Consider the following 22,789-nt stretch of genomic DNA (forward strand, 5'->3'; position numbering starts at 1 on the left):
TATGTGTATGTGTGTAGGTATGTGTATGTGTGTAGGTATGTGTATGTGTGTAGATATGTGTATGTGTGTAGATATGTGTATGTGTGTAGGTATGTGTAGGTGAGAGAGCAACTTGCAAGGGTGGGTTCTGAGGATCAAGCCCAGGTTGACAGGCTTGGTGGCCTGTCATCCTGGTGGCCAGGTAATAAGTGTTATTACCCGCTAAGTCATCTCTCTGGACCTGATATCAATCAAACAACCAGGACAGTTCTTCAGAACAGGCTCTCTACTTTTTAAAATTCTGATTCGTGACAAGTTGACACTGAAAACAACCATAATACATAGCATCTCACACTGTAGTTCAGGATGGCCTGGAAGTTAGTATGTAGCCCAGTCTGGCTATGAATTTCCAGCCATCCTCCTGCCTCAGCTTCCCAAGTACTGAGAGTAGAGATGTAAGCTACTCCGGCTACTCTGTAAGGCATAGTAAGAAACAGTGGTGTGAGTATTAGTCTCTTGCTCTCCCTAACATGAAAGCAGAAAGCCTGTACTGTGAGATACAGGCGTGTAGAACTTGTCTGTGAACAGCAGAGAAAGCTCGTAACTTCAGATGTGTGACCTCTGCAGTGTGACCTCTGCAGTGTGACCTCTGCAGTGTGACCTCTGCAGTGTGACCTCTGCAGTTTTCCTCTCCATTCTAAGAATTCTTGTCTTCCTTGATAATGCTTGAATTTTCTAAGACTGTGGCTGAATATAGGTTAGTTATCTCAAAAGCCTACAAGGGGGCTGGTGTTGTAGAATATCATCTTTAGGTGTGATACTTTTGCTTATGCTCTGGAGCACTTGTTTGATGATGCAAAGATATGTTTGATTAAATAAAATTCAGCTGTGGTCAGGAGACGTGTCAGCAACTACCTGGCAGGAAGTTGTAGGGAGGAGCAATGAGAGACAAAGGGAAGGAAGACATCAGGGCCCAGCCACCCAGGCACCAATAGCCACAAAGTGAGAGTGAAAGTGAGATACACAGAAGTAAGAAAGAGGAAAGCCCAGAGGACATCAGGGCCCAGCCACCCAGGCACCCAATAGCCACAAAGTGAGAGTGAAAGTGAGATACACAGAAGTAAGAAAGAGGAAAGCCCAGAGGACATCAGGGCCCAGCCACCCAGGCACCCAATAGCCACAAAGTGAGAGTGAAAGTGAGATACACAGAAGTAAGAAAGAGGAAAGCCCAGAGGCAAAAGGTAGACAGGTTAGTTTAAGTTTAAAAAAAGCAGGCAAGACACAAGCCAAGCTAAGGTTGGGCATTTATAACTAAGAGTAAGCCTCTGTGTGTGATTTATCTGGGAGCTGGGTGTTGTGCCCCCCAAAAAGCCAAAAGAACAAAAACCAACGACGACGGGCCAGTGAAATTGCTCAGCAGGTAAAGATGCTATCTGTTACCAGGCGGGTGATGATGGGACCCACCTTCTACACATATACAATAAATAAATAAAACAAAATTGTTAAGTCTATAAGGCAAGAATCAACAATGCTGTCTTTACTCCTTCTCTTCCTGCATCTTTAATTTCCTCATTTTCTCCCATTCTCCAATATTGAATTGCCTATGATACAATAGTGAAATGGATAGATACAGACCTTGTCACTCACCACAGTTACATCTGAGAAATAAATAGAAAATATATACCTAAGGTAAAGAAATATAAAAATATGTAAAAAGAAATATAAAAATACATACCTAAAGTAAAGAAAGAGTTACCTATAGACAGCTAGAGGTTACAAAAAGAGATAACTCTTGTAAATTGGGAAGTCTGGGAAGTCCTTTCAAAAGTTGCATTTAAGTTGATACCAAAAGATAGATGGGAATTTTCTGGGCAAAGAAGTGTATAGGTGGGCGGGAGTTGAATGAAAGTGAAAACAGACGAACAAGTGGTCAAAAATGAGGTTAACACCATGTGTTGAGATTTGAATGGGAAGCTGTGGCCCCAGAGAGAAGGTGTGTCCATACGGAGCCCATTCTTCTGTTATTTCCTCATCCTGAGGTCCTCCTCTGCTCCCCATTCTCAGTCTTATCTGCTGACCCCAGTCCTTTTCTTTATTTTTAGGCTCTGAAGCTCTCCAACATGGCCAGGAGGCAGTACACCATTGGAGAAACCGTGAACTTGATGTCTGTCGATGCCCAGAAGCTGATGGATGTGACCAACTACTTTCAGTTGACGTGGTCAACCGTTTTACAGATTGTCTTATCCATCTTCTTCCTGTGGAGAGAGTTGGGACCTTCAGTCTTAGCAGGTGTTGGGGTAATGGTTCTCCTGATCCCAGTCAATGCAGTACTGGCTACCAAGAACAGGATGATTCAGGTAAAGAAATAGTCACCCGTGCGCATGTGCCTTTTCAGCATCTAAACTCTGACTTACAATGCTAATTCTTAGAGGGAACTGGAGAAGGGAAAAGCTTATGGAAGACTTTCTGACATCCCAAATGTGTTTGGCTTTTTCTATCTTCCCTTTTGGTCTCCAACCACTTAGTTTATAGTCCCATCCCCTCCCCACCCTGCTCTGCTGAGCTTCTTCCAGAAGGGATTTTTTAAAAAAATCTTGCTTCTCCACCATAGCAAAAACAAACCAACCATCCATAGCAGTTCCAAACCTGGACCTTCTCTCGCAGAAGTTCAGTTTGGTTTTGTCTTTCTTTCTCTTGGCAGGTCAAAAATATGAAGTATAAAGACAAGCGGTTAAAAATCATGAATGAGATTCTCAGTGGAATTAAGGTAAAGAAAAAGAAAAAGCCAAACAGAGAAAATCCTCTGGGTACAGTAAGAGAAGCAGTGACTGATTCAGCTGTTGAGTGTCATGTGACTTCTGATTCATTTACCCACAAGTCTCCTATTTCCTCTTCTATCGCTAACCCTTCCAGATACTTTTGAACCTTGACTTCTATAGGTTTACCCTAAATTGTTTTGTCTTTACATTTTACTGTAGAAATGTTTTAAAATAAATTTTAATTTATTTAACAATTTTATATATATCAAATTTTGATTACACTTATCCCCCCCAGTCCCCCTCTTATCCCCTTCTACCCCCTCTGAACCCTTTCTTCTAGACATACCCTCTAATTTCCTATCTGTAAACATATAGAAAACCCACTGAGTTTAGCTGGGATTATTTGCATGCACATGAGCATTGAGTTTTTGCTCAGTTATAGAAATTTGCCACCGAAGGCAAACTAGCAGCCATTAACTACCAATAGCTGCTCAGGTTAGAGCAAGCCCTCTGAGCCTTCCTCCCCTCCCCATGGTGGAATGTTGACAGGCCCAATCAGTCCCTAGTGATGGCCGGCCGCTGTGGGTTCCTGAGGGCAGTGTCCTTGTCACACTGTACAGAAAACAGTGTTCCGCGGTACTCCCCCATCTTCTGCGGTACTCCCCCATCTTCTGCGGTACTCCCCCATCTTCTGGCTCTCACACTGTTTCTGCTGCATCTTTCATGATGTTCCCTGGGCCCTGGAAGCAGGAGGGCAGTGATTTGGAACCACTGCTTAGGGCTGAGCCTTGCTCAGTAGTCACTTATTCTCAGCACTTTGATCAACTGTGAGTCTCTGCAGTAACTGCTGACTCCGGCAAAGAGAAGCTTGGCCTACGGAGGCTGAGAGCAGCCAGCCTGTGGGTATGAATGTGAACACTTACAAGTTCCATTTAGCAAACAATAGTAGTGGGTCCCCCAAGGCGCTGACCTTCACAGCCGTTAGTTTTTTTATTTTTGTTTTGTTTTTTTTAAGAAAATTTTGTTTCATTTTTACATCTCTTTCCATCCCTCCCTCTGTCCCTCCTTCCCTCCCTCCCCCTGTGTGTGTGTGAGAGAGAGAAATGCTCTGAATTTACCAGGTTGTCAATAAATACAAGCTACTTCTCTATAATCTAGATTTTTCCCTATCCTTTTGGTAATTTATCCTAAAATAAGAGTGGACCATATGTACCTGGTACCCTTTCAGGCAACAATGTGAATTTTGCTATTCTCTGACCCATTAGATCCTGAAATATTTTGCCTGGGAACCTTCATTCAGAGACCAAGTCCTCAGCCTTCGGAAGAAAGAACTCAGGAATTTACTATCATACGGGCAATTGCAGACTGTTGTAGTATTCATCTTACACTTAACTCCAGTCCTGGTGAGTGGACTGAGTATGGACTGAGGTCATATTCTGAGAAGAAAAGTCTGTTCCGAGTAGACTCCAGCCATCTCTAGACTTGGTCCCTAGATTCAGAGAATTTATCCCTTCCTCAAACTCCTACAACCCCGACTCTAGCTCTACCCTGCATGTCCTGTTGGGTGATCTAGTAGCCACTAGTGAGGTTTCAGGATGTTCATCGTGGATGAGGACTCTAGGAATCACTTACAAAGTAGGACTTGTCTTTATGGGGGAGGCGATGCGGATGTGTTGGAAGAGGAGGCCCAAGCTCTGGCCTTATCAATCTGTTGATTGAATTTCTTCCTCCACTAGGACCAGTTTTCTTATAGGTAATCTGAAGAGATTGGGATAATCCCTAAGGTTTCTGACTATACAGTGCTCCTGAAGCTTAACACAAAGGTCTTTGGTCCATTTTAGCATGGGTTTCTCATGGCCTTATTCTTCCTAGGTGTCTGTGATCACCTTTGCTGTGTATGTCATGGTGGACAGCAACAATATTTTGAATGCAGAGAAGGCTTTCACCTCCATCACTCTCTTCAATGTCCTTCGATTTCCTCTTGCTATGCTCCCTATGGTGATCTCTTCAATGCTCCAGGTACCTAGGAGCTCCACTGCTACCTGCCTAATTGCCTTGTGGTGCGGATTACTAGCCTTTTGTATCTCGTGTCGAGCACCTGCTGGTAATTGTTAAATTAAAAGTTCATCTGGTTTCTGGAGACCAATGGATTGATTTAGTAAAATTGTAAGTCCTCTGAGTCCCAGTTTAAAATATGGGTAATCATACTAACCTCATCACTTCACAGGGAGACAGTCCTAAAAAGTGAGATTATTACAATTATGCCCGGTCAGAGCCATTTCCCCAGACCAGCTTCTCTCTTGTTTTTCTAAAGCGCTTGAGGTGTTGACATACCATTAGGTAAATAATGGCATAGAACAAAACAAAACCCTGTCTTTGCATGAACCTATGTAATAATAAGATTGGGAGCTGAAATACTGTCTTTATATACATCAGTTTAGTGTGAGACAGTTTGCAGGGATGGGGTGTGACGGGACAGCTTGCAGGGCTGAGGTATGGCTGGATCTGTAGGTTCTAACTATAGCCAAGCCATGGCTAATAGCAAAGTGAAAATCATTTCCCTGCTTGTGTTTGGTACTGAATTCCTTTTTTTCCCCTTAGCTTTATTTCCATAAGGTCAAGCCTTTTTTTAAAAAAAACTTTTTTTTAAAGATTTACTTATTTATTATGTATTCAGTGTTCTGCCTGCATGTATCCCTGCAGGCCAGAAGAGGGCACCAAATCTCATTACAGATGGTTGTGAGCACATGTGGTTGCTGGGAATTGAACTCAGGACCTCTGGAAGAGCAGGCAAAGCTCTTAACCACTGAGCCATCTCTCCAGCCCCCAAGTCTTTTTTAAAAATGATTTTTTACTTATTCTTTGAGAATTTCATACAATAGATTTTAAATATATTCTTTCCTTTCCCCGTCTTTCCAGATTCTCTCCCATCTCCTTACTATCCAATTTCATGTTCTTCAAGTTTCTCTTAAAAAAAAAAAAAACAAACAAAAAAGTCAAAACAAAGCAAAAAAAACCAAAAAAAAAAACAAACAACCAATAACCAAACCAAAACTCTGGAGTCCATGTGTGTTGGCTGTGTCACTGAGTGCTCTGTTCTTAGCATCGTTTGTGCTCTTTCCTAGGCCAGTGTTTCTATAGAACGGCTAGAGAAGTACTTGGGAGGGGAAGACTTGGACACCTCCGCCATTCGCCATGTCAGCAACTTTGGTAAACACATTTGGAAATTATTTTTGCAAATTATTCATCGTGCTGGCGCCATACTATTTACAGGCAGGAGCTTAACCGCAGCAGCTAATGGGAAGGAAGAGCTGGGGATCCATCTTAAATTGATTAGACTTATATCGCAAGCAATCCAAGCTACGTTCTCACCTAAAGGAAAGTGTTTAGCCAGATTTCTAAGCAGAACACAGTTAGCTGTTCTGAGATAAACAGGGAGTCCTGCAAGTGACGTAGAAAACAGAAATCAGGCTGGATAGGGGTGGAAAGATAGCTTAGGGGTGAAAGAACAGATGGGTTTTGAATTGGAAGGCATCATAGCCAGAGTGAACAGCAGATCTGGAGTCTGAAGTGGGGAGGGCTTAAATAAGAAAGTAGAACTCAGAGGACTAGGTTACCACCTAGGGCCAGGGGTATGTTGTGGGGGGCAGAGTGCCAGGGCATCTAGAGGTCGGAGGACTCTGAGATCCCACATCTAGGTCCCAACAGGCAGGCCACTTCCCATCTCATCCTGGCAACTCTCATTGCCCCCTGCTGGTAGCAGCTCAGCAACCAACAGAGGTGTTTTCAGAGGCTGATAGACAATCAGAGGTGCATGTGTGCCGAGGAAAGGCTGGCGGCCACACGAGGACCTGTGTGTAACTAAAGAGAAGGCTCTTTGTCCCCCTTTCAACAGATAAAGCTGTGCAGTTTTCAGAGGCCTCTTTTACTTGGGACCGGGACTTGGACCCCACAATCCGAGAGTGAGTTTGTCCCCTTGCTTTCTCTCTTTCTTAGGATCCTCCTACCTTCCCTTGTTCTTGGAAGATTCCATACAGTGGAACACCAGAAAAGACTATGTTGTATTCGCTTGGATACTGGTTTAGGCTAGACCCCGGAGGGAGGAGCTGAGAGCGGAGGTCCAGCCTTCTCCCATGTGTATAGTTCCCATCTGCTTCCATGCTGCGAGTCTATGTCTCTTCAGTTGAGAATCCATGAAGATATTTGTCCCCCCAGATAATAGGTGGAGAAAGTGCATGTCCTGAATGAACTTCAGAGCCTAGCTTTTCTCCCCAGACTAGACAACCGGAACTATTGCCATAGATTCCAGAGCTGCGTGTGTCAGTACACACCAGCAATCTTAGCACCCCGGAGGTTCAAACAAGAGGATCATGAGTTTGAGACCAGTCTGGGCTATCTGGCAAGACTTTGCCTAAAAAGGGGGGGGGGCTACTGGAGCTGCTGTATGTATGTCCTGCTAAGACCTCACTGTTCCAGACTCCAGATCCTCTGTTCACTCTGGCTATGATGCCTTCTGACTCAGAACCTGTGTGTTCTCTCACCCCAAGCAAAGAACTCCATGACTCCCTACTCTTCTCTTCTATTCCTATAGCCTTGAAATGCAGTCTCAGGTCAGAGCCAAGGCCATTGCCCTAAACCTCCCAGCCAGAGCTTTCCTTGGTAGAGAGGAAACTGCACATAGTTCCTGCTTCACTGTTGCTGTCTAGGATAGGTTTAGAAAGACAACGTGGCAGGTTCCTGATGCTCCAAGTGCTTTAGGGACTCATATAGTCAAAGTGGCACAGAGAGTTCCTGGGATTCTAGCCCCAGGTAGACCCCTCCCCATCCAGAGAAGTCAGACCTTCGGGGTTAGCTTAGGGTTAGGTAAGGAATGTGCTTCCAGCAAGTATCACTCAAAGAGTAGAGAAATCTGGGAAACATTAAGCAACAAGTTTAGTTTAGAAGCAAAATCCAACTCTTAGTCCAGAAAAAGTGACCTTTCAGAATTGCCCAACCCAGCAGTGTCAGAGTTGAGAGCTGAACCAGATCAGGCGCCTAGGCTCCAGAGAGGGTGTTGTTCAACCATTGGTCCTCAGAGAACCGCCCCCAGGAGAACTGGTACTGTTGCAAAGGCACCCTTGACACTGACTGCTTTGATGAGTTTGAGAGCTAGAATTCATTCTTCAGTATCTCAGAACTGAAGAATAATAAAGAAACACTTTGGGGTCTTATACATCCATGGCAAAATTTCTAGTCTTGAGGGGGAAATGACCTAAAAACAGATTTCTTGTACAAGCCAAGAGAAGTGGCTTGAACTACTGCTCCCACTCACCCACTTCCTCCATGAATACTCCTCTCTTTCAGTGTGAACCTGGACATAAAGCCAGGCCAGCTGGTGGCTGTCGTGGGCACTGTGGGCTCTGGGAAATCCTCCTTGGTATCAGCCATGCTGGGAGAAATGGAGAATGTGCACGGGCACATCACTATCAAGGTGAGTGGAGAGGACCTCTGACCCCAAACGTGCGCCTTAGTGCTCATTCCCCATCTGGGACAGTCCGCTCGTGCATGAGGTCCTGGAGACATCTGCCTCTCCCCCGTCCTATACAACCAGACTCTGGTTATAGAACCTAACATTATAGAATATCTGGCATTCAAATGAGCTGTCCGTGTGATTTCTATAAGCATACCAAGGTATTGAAACCATTGACTAGAAATGTCTTCCTTAACAGTGTAGGCATTTCCGCTGTAAATATACGTGCGTGTCTGACAGCCCCCCATTTCCGCTGTAAATATACATGTGTGTCTGACAGCCCCCCAATTGCTAAATGGTGCAATAAAAGTAAAAGGACCTAGGAGAAAGTTTTAAGAGTTACCCAAACCTAACTTTGAAGGACTAGAGAGACGTCTCAGCAGTTAAGAGCACTTGTTGCTTTAGCAGGGAACTGGGCTTGATTCCCAGCACCCACAGGGTACCTCACAACCATCTGTAGCTCCAGTTCCAAGGGATTCCGTATACTTCTGGTTCTCTGGACACAAGACATTCATGTGGTGTACATACACACATACAGGCAAAACATTTAAATACATAAAATAAAAATAAAACCAGTCTTTAAACAATAGCAAATTTAACTTTGTAACCAGAGCACCAATAACAAACAATAATAAAATCTGTAATGGCTATAAAATCAACACTGGCATTTGTACCTGACATCATGATTGGTCCTGAGCCCTCACCATCCTCTGTCCCCAGTGATGGGAACTAAACCCTATCTAGACTAGGCGAATGCTCCACCTCTTTGTATTCCAGCTGTCTCTTTGCTTCAATTCCTACCCCTGCCCCATATGTGTGCATGTGTGTACTTGTGCCACACTGTGCATGTTAAGAAGATAACCTCAGGTGCCTCTCTTTGTTGTTGTTTACTACTATGGGTACCAGGTTAGCTGACCCACAAGGCTCCAGAAAGGACGCTACTGCCTCTGGCTCCCAATTGCCCTTAGGAACACTGACTTCATAGACACATACTACTGTGTCCAGCTTTACATGGGATCTTTGGATTAACCACCTCCACCATCCCCTTTTCTTGCTTTTTGTTTTGAAGTAGGGTGTAGCCTGTCTCAGAGTGTAGCCAAGGCAGGTCTTGCGTTTGTGGTCTGCTGCCTCAGCCTCCTGAGTAGTGTGTGGCACAATGCCCAGTTCACCTCCTTCTTTGAGAGCGAGAATTTTAAATAAGTTTCCTCAAACACAATATTAATTATGGTTTATTTGTTTATTTGTTTGAAACCAGAGGAAAGTGGTTTCATGGCATTTTCATCAACTCTCTGAACTTCTCTGAGTTATATTTACAGAAAATCGTAAGCAATTTTCAATCATTAAACCAGCCTATTTGGACCACGAGGAACTTTTCAACCTCTTCGAAGGCTTTCTTTTTAATTATGAGAAAGTTTGTGCCTGGTTGCTTTACATTAACCTGCTTGGAAACACGGAAGAAACATTTCCTCTTCCACAGTATGGCAAGATTACTCGCTTGTTTATCCGTCTCCGATGAGCCAATACACGTTTTTAAAATGCATTATAGCAGAGACAGCTACAGATTTAACTTTGCCTCCTAATTCCTTTTGGGAGACTTTTTATTGCTTACTCATAGCTCAGTTATTTCTCTAACACAGGCATTGCTCAGCCTCTGTCCCTGTGGTGTGTTAATTTCAGCCACTTGGGTTTTCTTCCTAGGGAGTCATCTAAGCCATTGAAAGGGTTAGCATTGTATTAGTTCCAACCAAGTCACTGGATTTGACTAAAACCCTGTTCTGAGCAGCATGCACATTCCTTCTGATTTTCACGGTCAAGGGAAGAAAACAATGCTATAAAAAGGTGTGCGGGCAGGAGGATGGTTTGGTAGTTGAATACTGGGTCTTACTTCCTGGTACTCACATTAATAAACACCAGATGCTTGGGAAGCTTGGGGTAGAGCTCTCCAAACCTAAGCTGTGCTGGATTCTTGCCACTCTCAGCTCCAGCCTCCGTTCTGTGACTGAGACTGTCACCTGGTTTGATCGTTACTGTTTAGGGCACCACAGCCTATGTCCCTCAGCAGTCCTGGATTCAGAACGGGACCATCAAGGACAACATCCTCTTTGGATCAGAATTCAATGAAAAGAAGTACCAGGAAGTTCTTGAAGCTTGCGCTCTCCTCCCAGACTTGGAGATGTTGCCTGGAAGAGACATGGCTGAGATTGGAGAGAAGGTACCTGGGGCAAGGGACCTTGAAGGGTACAGAAATAACTGAAGAAAACCAATGAGGATAATGGGGAAAAGTGTGTTAATAAATCATGACAGTCACAAGCACACGAAACATGTTTGTAAGACTGCATACTTTATATAAATATCTCTGTTTGAGTCATGATCCAACATGACTGACCTGGAGCTTGTTATGTATGTCAGACTGGCCTCAGACTCACAGAGAACCTGTCCCTGCTACCAAGGTCCTAGGATTAAAAGTCTGCACCACCAGAACTGGCCTCCAATGTTTTAAACATTGTACCTGAAAACAAATATAAGAATTTATAATCTGAATCAAAGCTAATAAAGCAAAGGAACCAAGAGACTGAGTTTATTATGATGATCCAGAGTTGACTTGTGCCATTAAATATCTTTAATAAAAACTGATTTTAGACCAGGTGGTGGTGGTGCACACCTTTAATCCCATTACTTGGGAGGCAGAGGCAGGCGGATCTCTGTGAATTCAAGGCCAACCTGTTCTACAAGTGAGTTTCAAGACAGCTAAGGCTTCACTGAGAAACAAACAAACAAAAAGCTGATTTTAGCCAGGCATGGTGGTACACCTTTAATCTCAGCACTTGGGAGGCAGAATTAGGCAAATCTCTGAGTTTGGGGCCACCCTGGCCTACAGAGTGAGTTCTAAACTGCCAGGGCTATACAGAAGAACCCTGTCTAGAAAACAACAGCAAAAGATTTGTTTTTTAAAAAAAAGAAATAATTGATTTGAATAATTATATTACATCCATTGGATATATATAGCATCATTTACTTAGAAAATTTTGATTATTATATGTTTAAAATATTTTATCCTCCCCCCCCCTTTTTAGTTTTTTCTAGAACGGGTGTGTCTGTAGCTTTGGAGCCTGTCCTGGAACTAGCTCTTGTAGACCAGGCTGGCCTCAAACTCACAGAGATCCTCCTGCCCCTTCCTCCCGAGTGCTGGAATTAAAGGCGTGTGCCACCACCAACTGACTCCTTTCCCCTCTTTAAAAAAGTGAGCATAACAATCCTCTGAGAGCAAGGATCTTGAGGCACTAGGAGATGAGTGAAAATACAATTCTAGAGTTGTCTTTTCCTTGAAGTCAGGAGCCACTGATTGAATGGCTAAGTGTCAGAAACTCTGCCTTTGTGTCTCACAGGGCAGAGCGTGTCAGAAGTAGTCAATAAGTAAGCTGCATGGTAGAGAACAGTAAGTTGGACATGACTAATTATTTGGGCTAACGTTACTTGTTTGAACAGAAGTGACTGTTCATATAAAGAAACGGGACCTTTGAAAGCTGTTAAACCTTGCTGAGGCGAACGTCTTTCTTCCCCTCCATGTCAGACCGTGCAGAGGGGACTAGGGATGCTCAATAGGAACTGTTTCTTCTTCAGGGCATAAATCTCAGCGGTGGTCAGAAGCAGCGAGTCAGCCTGGCCAGAGCCACCTATCAGAACACAGACATCTATATTCTAGACGACCCCCTGTCGGCTGTGGATTCTCATGTGGGGAAACACATTTTCGATAAGGTCGTGGGCCCCAATGGCATATTGAAAGGCAAGGTAAGAAGTTATCCAATGGTGAAGGCAGGAAGGGAGGGCTTGGGGTGTTGACATACACATCTCAGAACAGTATTGTCCTGAAGATTTTCTTATTATCATCTTCCTGTCAGACTGGTCTCATTAAAAGTCTGTCCCTTGAAGACTCCCATTGTGAAGTCATGGCCTATCCTGAAATTGACTAATAAGAGGCTGTCTCTGTTGCTCTAATATTGAGTCTCTTAGGATAATGGGGGGGGGGTGTTAAACCTGTGAGATACATATCTTTGTCCCTCTGTTGATACGAGCATTTTCCTTAGCAAAGGCAGGGAGATGCCAACTGTATTTGGCTGTTTCCTTCAAGACTTCTAGAATGTTCCTGGCAAGATGACAGAGCTGATGAGGCAACCTGCTGTCCTACCAAGACCCTTTGACTCTATCTTAGCTCAACGGGTCTGGTCTGTAGAAATTCACTCTTCCTCCTCTTAGTCGCACCTTCTGTCCTTAAGACCTTCGTGGTTTTATTCACTCATGAACTGGCATCTATTCTATGGCAAGTTTGTTGAAAAAATAAACTCTCAAGGTTGTTGGCACAACCTACGGTGGAACCCTCAGAGGAATACTCATGTCTTCCCAAGGGACTTGGGAAAGGAACCAGGGGTTTGCTCTGAGTGGAGACAGAAGGGATGAATATCCCCTGGATACCTCAGAAAGACTCTAGATGCTGTTGGACTATAGGGTGGAGGGCAAATGCAGGGACTTAGGTTACCTCTCCAAAGCCCATTACAACCCGTGTGCTAATTCAGCTTCACTGTTGGCCAATCAGTCTTTCTGTGAGTGGAGTTCCTGTGTCAGTAGCTGTCTTAGGGTTCCTGTCCATATGAGAGACATCATGACCACAGCAACTCTTGTAAAGGAAAACATTCAATTGGGGTGGCTCACTTACAGTTCAGAGGCCCAGTCCCTTATAACCGTGGCAGGACATGATGGTATCCAGGCAGACATGGTGCTGGAGAAGGAGCTGAGAGTCCTATATCTTGCAAGCAGCAGGAGGTGGTCCCTGTATCACACTGGGAAGTTTGAGCATATATGAGACCTCAAAAGTCCACCTCCACAGTGACACACTTCCTTCAATAAGGTCACACCTACTCCAGCAAAGCCACACCTCCTAATAGTGCCACTCTCTTTGGGGGCCATTTTCTTTCAAACCATAGTAATCAGAATAGAAATACAAGGTGCCAGGAAGGCCTGAATAAAAATAATGTTTCTTATCCCACAGTATCCCTAGCTTACTGAAAGATCTGGGCAGTTCTTTTTTATACAGTTGGTGAGCTGGTAAGTGACAACCTAAGCGAGAAGGGACTGTTAACCAGTTATCTGTCTGTAAGAATGGGTATGGGTCCTAGGGATTCTCTTAGCTCAGTCGTGTTATTCAGGAACATGGAGGAGAGCATGTGTCGGGCAAACCCCGTTGACACGACAGGAAAATAACTGTGAGTAGATCCAGGAGTCCGTCTCATTTCACATGCAGGATAAGGTTTTAAGATGAAATCCTGGGAAGAGAACACAAGGTAAAAGAGTCACGCAGTTGGGGCTGGACTCTGATGCAAAGCCCCGGTGTGAATGAACAAGTCTGTTCTTCCCTTTGTAGAGCAATCCAGGGAGGATGGTGGGCATGGAGTAATCAGAGCGGTTCCGTGTGACTTTTACAGACTCGCATCTTGGTGACTCACAGCATTCACTTCCTTCCCCAAGTGGATGAGATTATAGTTCTGGGGAACGGCACTGTCTTAGAGAAAGGATCCTACCAGGATCTGCTGAGCAAGAAAGGAGTGTTCGCCAAGAATCTGAAGACATTCATGAAGCATTCTGGGCCAGAAGGAGAGGCCACAGGTATGTGAGCAGGGTTGGAAGAGGATGGAACTTGGTGTCCTAGTGGGAGGGAAAACCAGTATCTATATCCTAAACTATTTAGTATCCAGTGAACTACATTTGGGGCCTAATTGCCCAGAGTTTCAAACTTCATTCTTCTGTGTTCTGTGTCTCTGTAAAGAAACACAGAAGTTAAAACTCTGCCTGAGCCAAGTGAGTGGTACTTCCTACTCCTCTACCTCTGATATGCAACCAACAGACACTTCAGAGTGTACAATGGGTGTTGGGTTGAGTAATTCCTATGGAAAGAAAAGTAATGGTATCAGAGACCCAGTTGTAGGAATGCCAGGCTTCTGTTTACTCAAGTTCCAGTTTGTTTGAATTAGTTCTGAAGTCTAAAATTGGCTGTCTCTGTGACTGAGAATATTATTCCTTCTCTAGGTTAGTCTGAGTAATGAAAAAATTCTAGTATTATTTCTATTCATTGGAATTATACAGATCAAGCAGAAATCCTCTTCCTGACCATCCACAGCTATATGTGTGCCCAGTAGATGGAATACATATATATATGAGATAAACACACAGGGCGGTGGGAAAAATACCCATTGCTGTTTATCGTGGCACATGAGAAAAGTTACAGACAGAAGCAACCAGTCTTCAGAGTCTGTGGCCCTGTAAGCCTTGCTCGATGAGGTTCTCTCCATCAGAGCGTTACTCATCTGGTGGGTTGACACCTGAATCATTAATTGTCATCTGTTGTATTTTCTCAGTGGCCTCTGGTAAAGCCATTGCTACCAGAAGCTCTCAACACCTGGCCTCTTTTTAATTCTTGTGATAGATAGATAGATAGATAGATAGATAGATAGATAGATAGATAGATAGATAGATAGATAGATATGTATATATAATAGATAGAGGAATATATGTTTATACATATATATTCCTAAATACATAAATAGAGTCTGTTTGGTCTATATACTATACCTGTAAATACTTAGCATTAGACAATCAATGGGGAGCTCTTCCCTGTTGAAGGCCATTTCTCCTGCTTTCAGCATTCTCCGATTGCCTGTAGTTATTTGTCTAGAGTTGAGGCCCCATGGGCTTTCCCTCTTCCACGTCAGCATGTCCATTGGTTCTGTCATTGTTCAGGTCTTGTGTAGGAAGCCATGTTCACAAGCACTCATGGGTGTGCCTGTTCCTCTGGACCTTAAAATCTTTACACTCCCTCTTCTGCAATGACCCTTGAGCCTTAGTTTCAGGAGCTGTGCTATTGCTGTATCAGTTGGGAATGGGCACCACACAATCTTTTGTTCTCGACATTTTGATCGGTTGTGATTTTCATTAATGGTTTCCATCTGTTACGAAGAAAAGTGTCTTGGATAAGGGGTAAGAACTACACTTATCTGTGAGTATAAAGATGGATATTTAGAATGCAGGTAGGGATTATGCTGGTTTAGTAAAATTGTGGTTGTAGGTTCTCTGCAGAGATCTATGACCTCACTAGACCCAGGTGGACAGGTTTCTAGTACCAGGCACAATTTCCCTCTTGTTGAACGGGCCTTAATGCATATAAGAGAGCTGTTGGTTACTGCCAAAGGTGTATAAGCCACTCTGCACCTTAGGGCTCTCATGTTGTGCTGGTCACTGTTGTATTTCTTTTTCTTTTTCTTTTCTTTTCTTTTTCTTTTTCTTTTTTTTTTTTTTTTGGATTTTTTGAGACAGGGTTTCTCTGTGGCTTTGGAGCCTGTCCTGGAACTAGCTCTGTAGACCAGGCTGGTCTCGAACTCACAGAGATCCGCCTGCCTCTGCCTCCCGAGTGCTGGGATTAAAGGCATGCGCCACCATCACCCGGCTTCACTGTTGTATTTCATATTCATCATAGCTGGGTAAGACTACTGGCTGCTTCCCTTCCTTGGAAGCCGCATGGTGCCTCCTGGTACATGAAAGCAGTCTTCAGGTTCTCCTGGGATAGGGCTGTTGCGGGCAGTGCGAAACCCGCTTACTCAATCTAATTCCTATGATTGGTTTACAAGCTATATCAGCTGAGGAGAGAGATGTGGAAAAGGGACTTATTAAAGCACCGCAAGGTTTCCAATTACCAAGAGTTTGTCATTAAAAAAAAAAAGATGTTTGATTTTGGTTGATTTCAGAGTCTTGGAAAGAGTTGTGGTTTTGGCAAACCCTCCCCACCTTCCCACCCCCCAGCATTCTCATTGCCAAAGAGGAGGAGTTTCTAGAGATCTTTGCATCAGCATTCCCACGGTACCCATGCTGTATTTCAGACCTTACTTCCTTTCATTTTCAAATGCTCTCGTAAGTCCTTCAGTTAACAAAAGTACGTTGAATTACTTGAACTTTAAGATGAGTGTTTCTAATTCGGTTGATGCCGTGGATGGTGTCTGCAGCTTATTCCTGTATCTCTAAAGCTGTTTCTTCTCCAAAGGAACTTAGGTAGCTCCGGAGGTTTCCTTCTCCTTTTGACCATTCTCTTCTGGTAGATTATGAACCCATCCCTTCTTTATCCTAGCATCCTCAGTGAGAATTTATGAGGTTGAATATTCTAACGTGTATACGTCTGAGCTCCCTCGATCAACACGATGCAGGAGGACTTTTCTCTCCTTAGTCCCAGTGTTGCGAGTCCTGTGTTATTCCCTAACTTCAAACATGTCTCCTTAGTCAATGATGACAGTGAGGACGACGATGACTCTGGGCTGATACCAACTGTGGAGGAAATCCCCGAGGAGGCAGCTTCCTTGACCATGAGAAGAGAAAATAGCCTTCGCCGAACACTGAGTCGCAGGTAGCCCATTATTCTGTTGGCAACTCTTACAGCTTCTTTAGTCCTATTTGGTCTTTCTTCATTCCGTGTGGACCTTCTCTCCACACAGAATGTATCTCAGGAACACTCTTGGCTCTTTGTTTCCATGGCAGTTCACTAGCATGAATGGCATCTGAAAGAGCTTCGATGCCATTCCCGCAGAGTGGCTGTGACACCTGCTTGTGGGAAGGTCCTTGGGAAGTGTGCCCCTGCTAAGGGTGTTTTCCTTTCTCTACTTCAGCTCCAGGTCCAGTGGCAGGCACAGGAAGTCCCTCAAAAACTCCGTGAAGATCAAGAATGGGGCTGCCTTGAGGGAGAAGGAAGAAGTAGTGAGAGGCCAAAAACTAATCAAGAAGGAATTTATGGAGACCGGGAAGGTAAACACCACGCGCAGAAAGTATTGCTCGAGGGGAAATCAGGCTTGGAATCGGAAAACGTTTGGAAGTTAGTTGAAACTTAAACACGTATCTACTAGAGCAACATGTTTGCAAATCTTCAAATTCAGTGTTTAAATGCAAACAGAAACAGAGACTTTCCAGAAAATCATGTCTCAGGGCTGGAGAGATGACTCAGCAGTTAAGGCTGCTCTTCCAAAGGTCCTGAGTTCAATTCCCAGCACCCACATGGCAGCTCACAGTCAGATGCCTTGATGCTCTCTCCTCGTTTACCTGCATACATCCAGATAAAGCACCTATATACATAAAGAGTAAATCTTTTAAAAAGAAAAAGAAGAATGAAGGATGAATGTTTGATTCTACTCTTACGTGTGGAGAAAAACAAAATTAATCTGAAGGACAGTTGTCGGTGCTAGGAAACACTCATACATCAGACCCAGAGCACTTGACTCAAATCAACGAAACTTAAAACCACAAATTCCAAGGTCTTAGTAAATTCTGACCTCTCCACTCTGTTTTATGTATTTTGTTCATCACATTTAAATGCTTATTCATAACCTGGTGGATGTTCACCTCACGTCATACTTAGCATTGATATATTATCCTGGCCACATGTGGGAATGGTGATCACAGACTATTAAACGCTGCTTCCCACTTTTCCAGGGGACATCACTTCTCGAGTTAGTGAGCCAAAACCCGGTAACTAACAGCAGCTTGTGGGGAAAAGTTTGCTTTTTTTAATCTTATACTTCCACTTCCAATATAAGATCTTGCTCATCACTGAGGTAAGTCAAGGCAGGAACTCAAGCAGGGCAGGAACCTGGAGGTAGGAGCTCAAGCAGAAGCCATGGAGGAAGGTTGCTGCCTGGCTTGCGCCTCATGGCTTGCTCGGCCTGCTTTCTTATAGCACTCAGCCCTACAGCCCAGAAGTGGCACCGCCCACATCAGTTGTCAACCCGAAAACACACCACAAGCTTCTCTGCAGGCCAGTCTGGTAGAGGCATTTTCTCAACTGAGGATCCCTTGACAAGGATGATTCTAGCTTATGTCAAGTTGTCAAGTTGTGTAGCCAGCACAGTCCTCCTTGTGGTTAGTTTTCTATAACATCTTACCCAAAGCCCTTAGGCTATTGTTGATGGTGTCTTTGCAGGTAAAGTTCTCCATCTACATGAAATACCTACAATCAGTAGGATGGTGCTCGATAACCTTTATCGTCTTGGGCTTTGCATTGTATTCTGTTGCTTCTATTGGATCTAACCTCTGGCTGAGTGCTTGGACCCGTGACTCTCAGCACTTGAATGGCTCTAACTATCCAACTTCTCAGAGGGACATGAGAATTGGAGTCTTTGCAGCTCTGGGAATGGCACAAGGTATGTGTGATGGCTAGAGGAGACATCTTCATGGACCTTGGAAATCTCCTCCAACGCAGGAAATCCTTTGCTGCTGTATCCAAGGCACAGATCCCCAGGAGTCTGTGGCATGGGGCTGACCATATCGGTTCTATTTCCAGGCATCTTTGTGCTTGTTGCAACTCTCTGGAGTGTGTTTGCTTGTAACTATTCATCAAAAACTTTGCACAAGCAGCTGCTCATCAACATCCTTCGAGCACCCATGAGCTTTTTTGATACAACTCCCACAGGCCGGATTGTGAACAGATTCGCTGGTGTAAGTATCTCAACACACTGGGGTGCTTAGATGCTGAGGGTCTTTCTGATTTTGATAAGAGAGAGTCCTCTCCCAACCCTGCAGTTTGAGTTCTTGATCTACTTAGCATGCAAATATTTCTGAGATACTTCTTGCGAGGTCTCAAGAATCCGAGACCTTTCAGTAGCTCACCCTCTAGTGAAGGAGAAAAAATCAAAGAAAAGAAGGATTGTGATATGATTAAAAAGCACCACTAGCATGTGCAGAGGTGTCCTGCGGGGACAAAGGAATGGCAGAGGAAGAATACTAGTTCAGCCTGGATAGCAAGGATGGGAAATGTCAGGAAAGGCGAGACGTGAGTTAAATCACTACAGTAAGAGAACGTGAGTTAAATCACTACAGTAAGAGAAATCGTGAGGGCTGTCGTGGGGAGGGGAGTGGCCAGTAGAAGCAGGGAGAGGAGGGTCATTCTGCAGAAAAGCATAAGTGAAAACACACTCACTGTTCATAAAGTTAATAAAAAAAGAACCGTAAGAAAAATTTTTCCTTAGCCTCCATTCCTAAAACTTCTACGTTTGATGCTTCGAGAACCTCTGAGGTGGGTCTGAGTTTTGGGCCGAGATATCTGTTTTTGCATTCTCAGACACTGTTTCCATCTGCATAGGTTCTGGGACCACACACATCAGTCATTCCTTTTCCACCGTCAGCTGAATCCTTTCAACGAGCCTAGTACCACGAGATGTGAAAATGGCTCCCTTCATGGGTAGACCTAACTCACTGGTTCATTTAAACACATCTGAAAGGGAAGTTTTAGGACTAGGGGCAGGATCCAGGCAATTCTGAATGATTCTAAAGCCCCTTCAGCACAGCTTTTGGTTATGGTCTTAAGGAAGGGAAGAAACATTCTATAAGATATAAAAATAGCTCTGGGTCATTGGTTATTTGATCTTGCATTGGCTCCATGAAGGGTGTGCGTCATAGCCTTCAGTGAGGACCTGGGGACAGAGCAGTTGCTTTGAATGTAGACAGGTGGCCGTTCCCAGTTCTCTTTCTCCTGCAGGGTAGAAATAGTGAACATGTCATTGGAGACTGCTTAAATAGGCTACCTGCTGGTCAGCAAAAAGTAAAAGGCACACACTTTGGATGAAGATATTTCTCAGAAGAATTTTATAAACATTTTAGTCTTTCTAATGTCATAATATGTATGGTTCGTCTTCTGGGAAAGGACACAGAGGGCTTCCTGTGAGTTAGTTGGGCTATAGTTAGATTTGCTGCCTACTTCTACTTCAAAGATAAAACTCATAATCATATAGTAAGTTTTGTTGGAGAGGTATTATCTCAGGCCTATGAGGAAATTTGATGTGAGGTCTTCCAGAAACAGTGACTAAGTCCTTAAGAGAAGAGAGAAAGAAAGACAAAAGAGGTGGAGAGTCTGTCTTAAGTAGGGCTCAAAAATGATCTTCGTCGGACTGACAGCTAATGAGGGTTTCGCCAGCCCTGGATGTGGCTAACATCTGCATGCTGATGTAGAACTTGGGAGCTGAACTAGCTTCAGAAGTCATGCCCAATTCAGAACTCTCCTGGGAGGCTAGCATCCCTGGAAAATATGGGAAATTCCAGAAATAATTTGGACTTGCCTTAGTACACACACATAACTAATATAGAGAATTAATATAATCCTTCAGGAAAGCTGGGCAAGGACAACCCAAGATATAAGCAAGGCTTTCTGAGTGTGTTCCAAATCATCCACCCCTCTGTTAGTTTTCCCAACTTATTTCACATGACATAAGACAGTGTGGTGGTTAAACCCGTCTTTTACCTTGGGTTCCTGGGTTGGGACACTGAGAAGCCAGGAGATGCATTCAGCCCCCTTCGCCTCTCCCCTGGAAACCCTATGTTTGGCAGAGGAAACAACTTCCCAGTACATGAGGGGTCCTTAAGTAAAGGTGGAGACAAAGCTTGTGGGACAGAGTTTAAATAAATGTCTTCAAGGCCTGTTATGTGCTGGACGCTCTCCTGGGCACTAGGATCACAAGCTGTAACAAGTTGGTTTGGCTAGGGGGTTTCTCCGAGAGGCTATGGTAGTTTACAGAGTGTGGTTTAATGAAGGGGATGAAGAGTGGAAATCCAGCACAAAACTGAAAAAGCTGAAGATTATTGCCAGATATATTTGGAAGAATTTGAAAAAAATAAGGGATTCACAGAAGTGTGGATAGTTATTGGAGAGACCAGTAGAATCTATTACACATGGGTGACTTGAGGAGATTGAACGACAAAAAAGCTGTGCATTCCAGCGGGGGCCAGGAAGAAGAGCAATGTCTCAGAAGTCCTTGGCTCACCGTCTCTCCTCCTCGCCCTCCAGGATATCTCCACTGTGGACGACTTGCTCCCCCAGACTCTGCGGAGCTGGGTGATGTGCTTCTTTAGTATAATCAGCACTCTCGTTATGATCTGCATGGCCACTCCCATCTTCGCCGTCGTCATCATTCCCCTTGGCATCATTTATGTGTCTGTTCAGGTAAGCTTGAGTGCAGCTAGGTCTCCCTTCCGCTCTGGTTTTGAAGTTGTTGAGGCTCTTTTGTGTTTGCTGTTGGTCACTCTTCCCCTGCATGCTGGAAAGCCCGGGGGGGGGGGGGGCTACCTAAAGCTCGATTGTCGGCGTCAGTGATGTGGACCACAGCATAGGGCACCCTACACTGCTCTCCAGAGAGCTTAAGCGAGAGACATGTGTTTGGATTCAAGACTGTTTGAGGGGTGGGAATATAGCTTGGTGGCAGGACACTTGGCTAGCACTGAGAGGGGATGGGATGGGGTGGAGGGGAAAGAAAGGAGGAAGAGAGAGAAGAGAGATGACATGTTCACAGTTCCATAAGGGCCCCTGCCTTAGGGTTCTGTTGCTGTGATATTCACCATGACCAAAACAGCTTGGGGAGGAGAGAGTTTGTTTCAGCTCCTGCCTCTCAGGTCACATCCGTCACACTGGGGGAAGTCAGGCCAGGAAGTCAAACAGGGCAGAAAGCTGGAGAGGGGAACTGAAGCCTTCCATAGAGGAATGCCGTTGGTGGGTTTGTTCTTCGTGGCTTGCTCTGCCTGCTTCCCTCACCACCCAGGGCCACCTGCCCAGGTACCAGCCACAGTAGGTGGGGCCCTTCTACATCAATCATAAATCAAGAAAATGCCCTACTGACTTACCTACAGGCTAATCTTATGGAGATACTGTCTCAATTAAGATTCCCTCTTCCCAGACATGTCCAGGCTTGTATCAAGTTGACAAAAACAGCCAGCACACACACACACGTTAGGTCATTTCCAGGGGATTGTGTGGGCTGCTGCTTCCCTTGTCTTTGAAAGGGCATAACTACTTGGGGATGTCCTTATGTGGGGGCTGGATCTCATTTCACTTCAGGATGTTTCTAGTTGCATTGGCATGTCTGTGGGTGTTGCAAGTTCCAGGGCAACAATCTTCCCAGAAGACTGGACTAAGTAGAATAATTTCCTGCCCCAAATAAAAATTTGCTTTTTTTCTCTTTTTTTTCCCAAATAAAAATTTATGAGAAAAAGGAGGTTATAAAGAGATTGCTTTGCTGCAAGTTGCCTTTCTTATTTAAAATGAATTAATTTTATTTGGCGCGTTGTGTGTGTGTGTGTGCGTGTGTGTGCTGTATGTCAGTGTGCACAGGTGCATGTGTGGACGTCTGCCAGCAGCTTTGCAGAGTCAGTTTTCTTTTTGTTATGTGAGTTCTGGGAATCCAGCTCTGTTGTCGAGTTTGCAGGATATGAGCTTTTACCCGCTGAGCCATCTCACCAGCCCCCTCCTCCCACCCAACCGGGTGTGTGTGTGTGTGTGTGTGTGTGTGTGATGAACTTGCAGGAACTCTACAGTGCCCGCGTAGAGTTCTGCAGGTACATAGCCATGTTCTCAACAGCCTTTTAGCTGTTCATAACAAATCGTCAAAGAAGGTGGGACCATATGCAGAAACTGAGACGTAGCATTTTGCGCTCTGACTCTCAAATGCTCAGTTTTTCCTTCAACAAGTTCTCACAG

The 22,789-nt window shown here is 44.4% G+C and overlaps 1 protein-coding gene across 1 annotated transcript in view; it reads left to right on the forward strand.

Annotated features, from left to right (window-relative positions):
- Positions 1-22,789, forward strand: part of Abcc2 (ATP binding cassette subfamily C member 2) — a 62,325-nt gene that overhangs the window by 22,554 nt on the left and 16,982 nt on the right. Inside the window, exons 10-24 of the mRNA XM_005352327.3 lie at positions 2,082-2,336; positions 2,681-2,746; positions 4,004-4,141; positions 4,611-4,757; positions 5,864-5,948; positions 6,634-6,700; positions 8,082-8,208; positions 10,283-10,459; positions 11,869-12,036; positions 13,725-13,905; positions 16,564-16,687; positions 16,947-17,082; positions 18,251-18,470; positions 18,611-18,765; positions 21,107-21,262. Coding sequence (XP_005352384.1) covers positions 2,082-2,336; positions 2,681-2,746; positions 4,004-4,141; positions 4,611-4,757; positions 5,864-5,948; positions 6,634-6,700; positions 8,082-8,208; positions 10,283-10,459; positions 11,869-12,036; positions 13,725-13,905; positions 16,564-16,687; positions 16,947-17,082; positions 18,251-18,470; positions 18,611-18,765; positions 21,107-21,262 — 2,202 coding nt within the window. The remainder of the gene's footprint in view (positions 1-2,081; positions 2,337-2,680; positions 2,747-4,003; positions 4,142-4,610; positions 4,758-5,863; positions 5,949-6,633; positions 6,701-8,081; positions 8,209-10,282; positions 10,460-11,868; positions 12,037-13,724; positions 13,906-16,563; positions 16,688-16,946; positions 17,083-18,250; positions 18,471-18,610; positions 18,766-21,106; positions 21,263-22,789) is intronic.

The sequence above is a fragment of the Microtus ochrogaster genome, chromosome 8, assembly GCF_000317375.1.
Source record: "Microtus ochrogaster isolate Prairie Vole_2 chromosome 8, MicOch1.0, whole genome shotgun sequence".
Lineage (NCBI taxonomy): Eukaryota > Metazoa > Chordata > Mammalia > Rodentia > Cricetidae > Microtus > Microtus ochrogaster.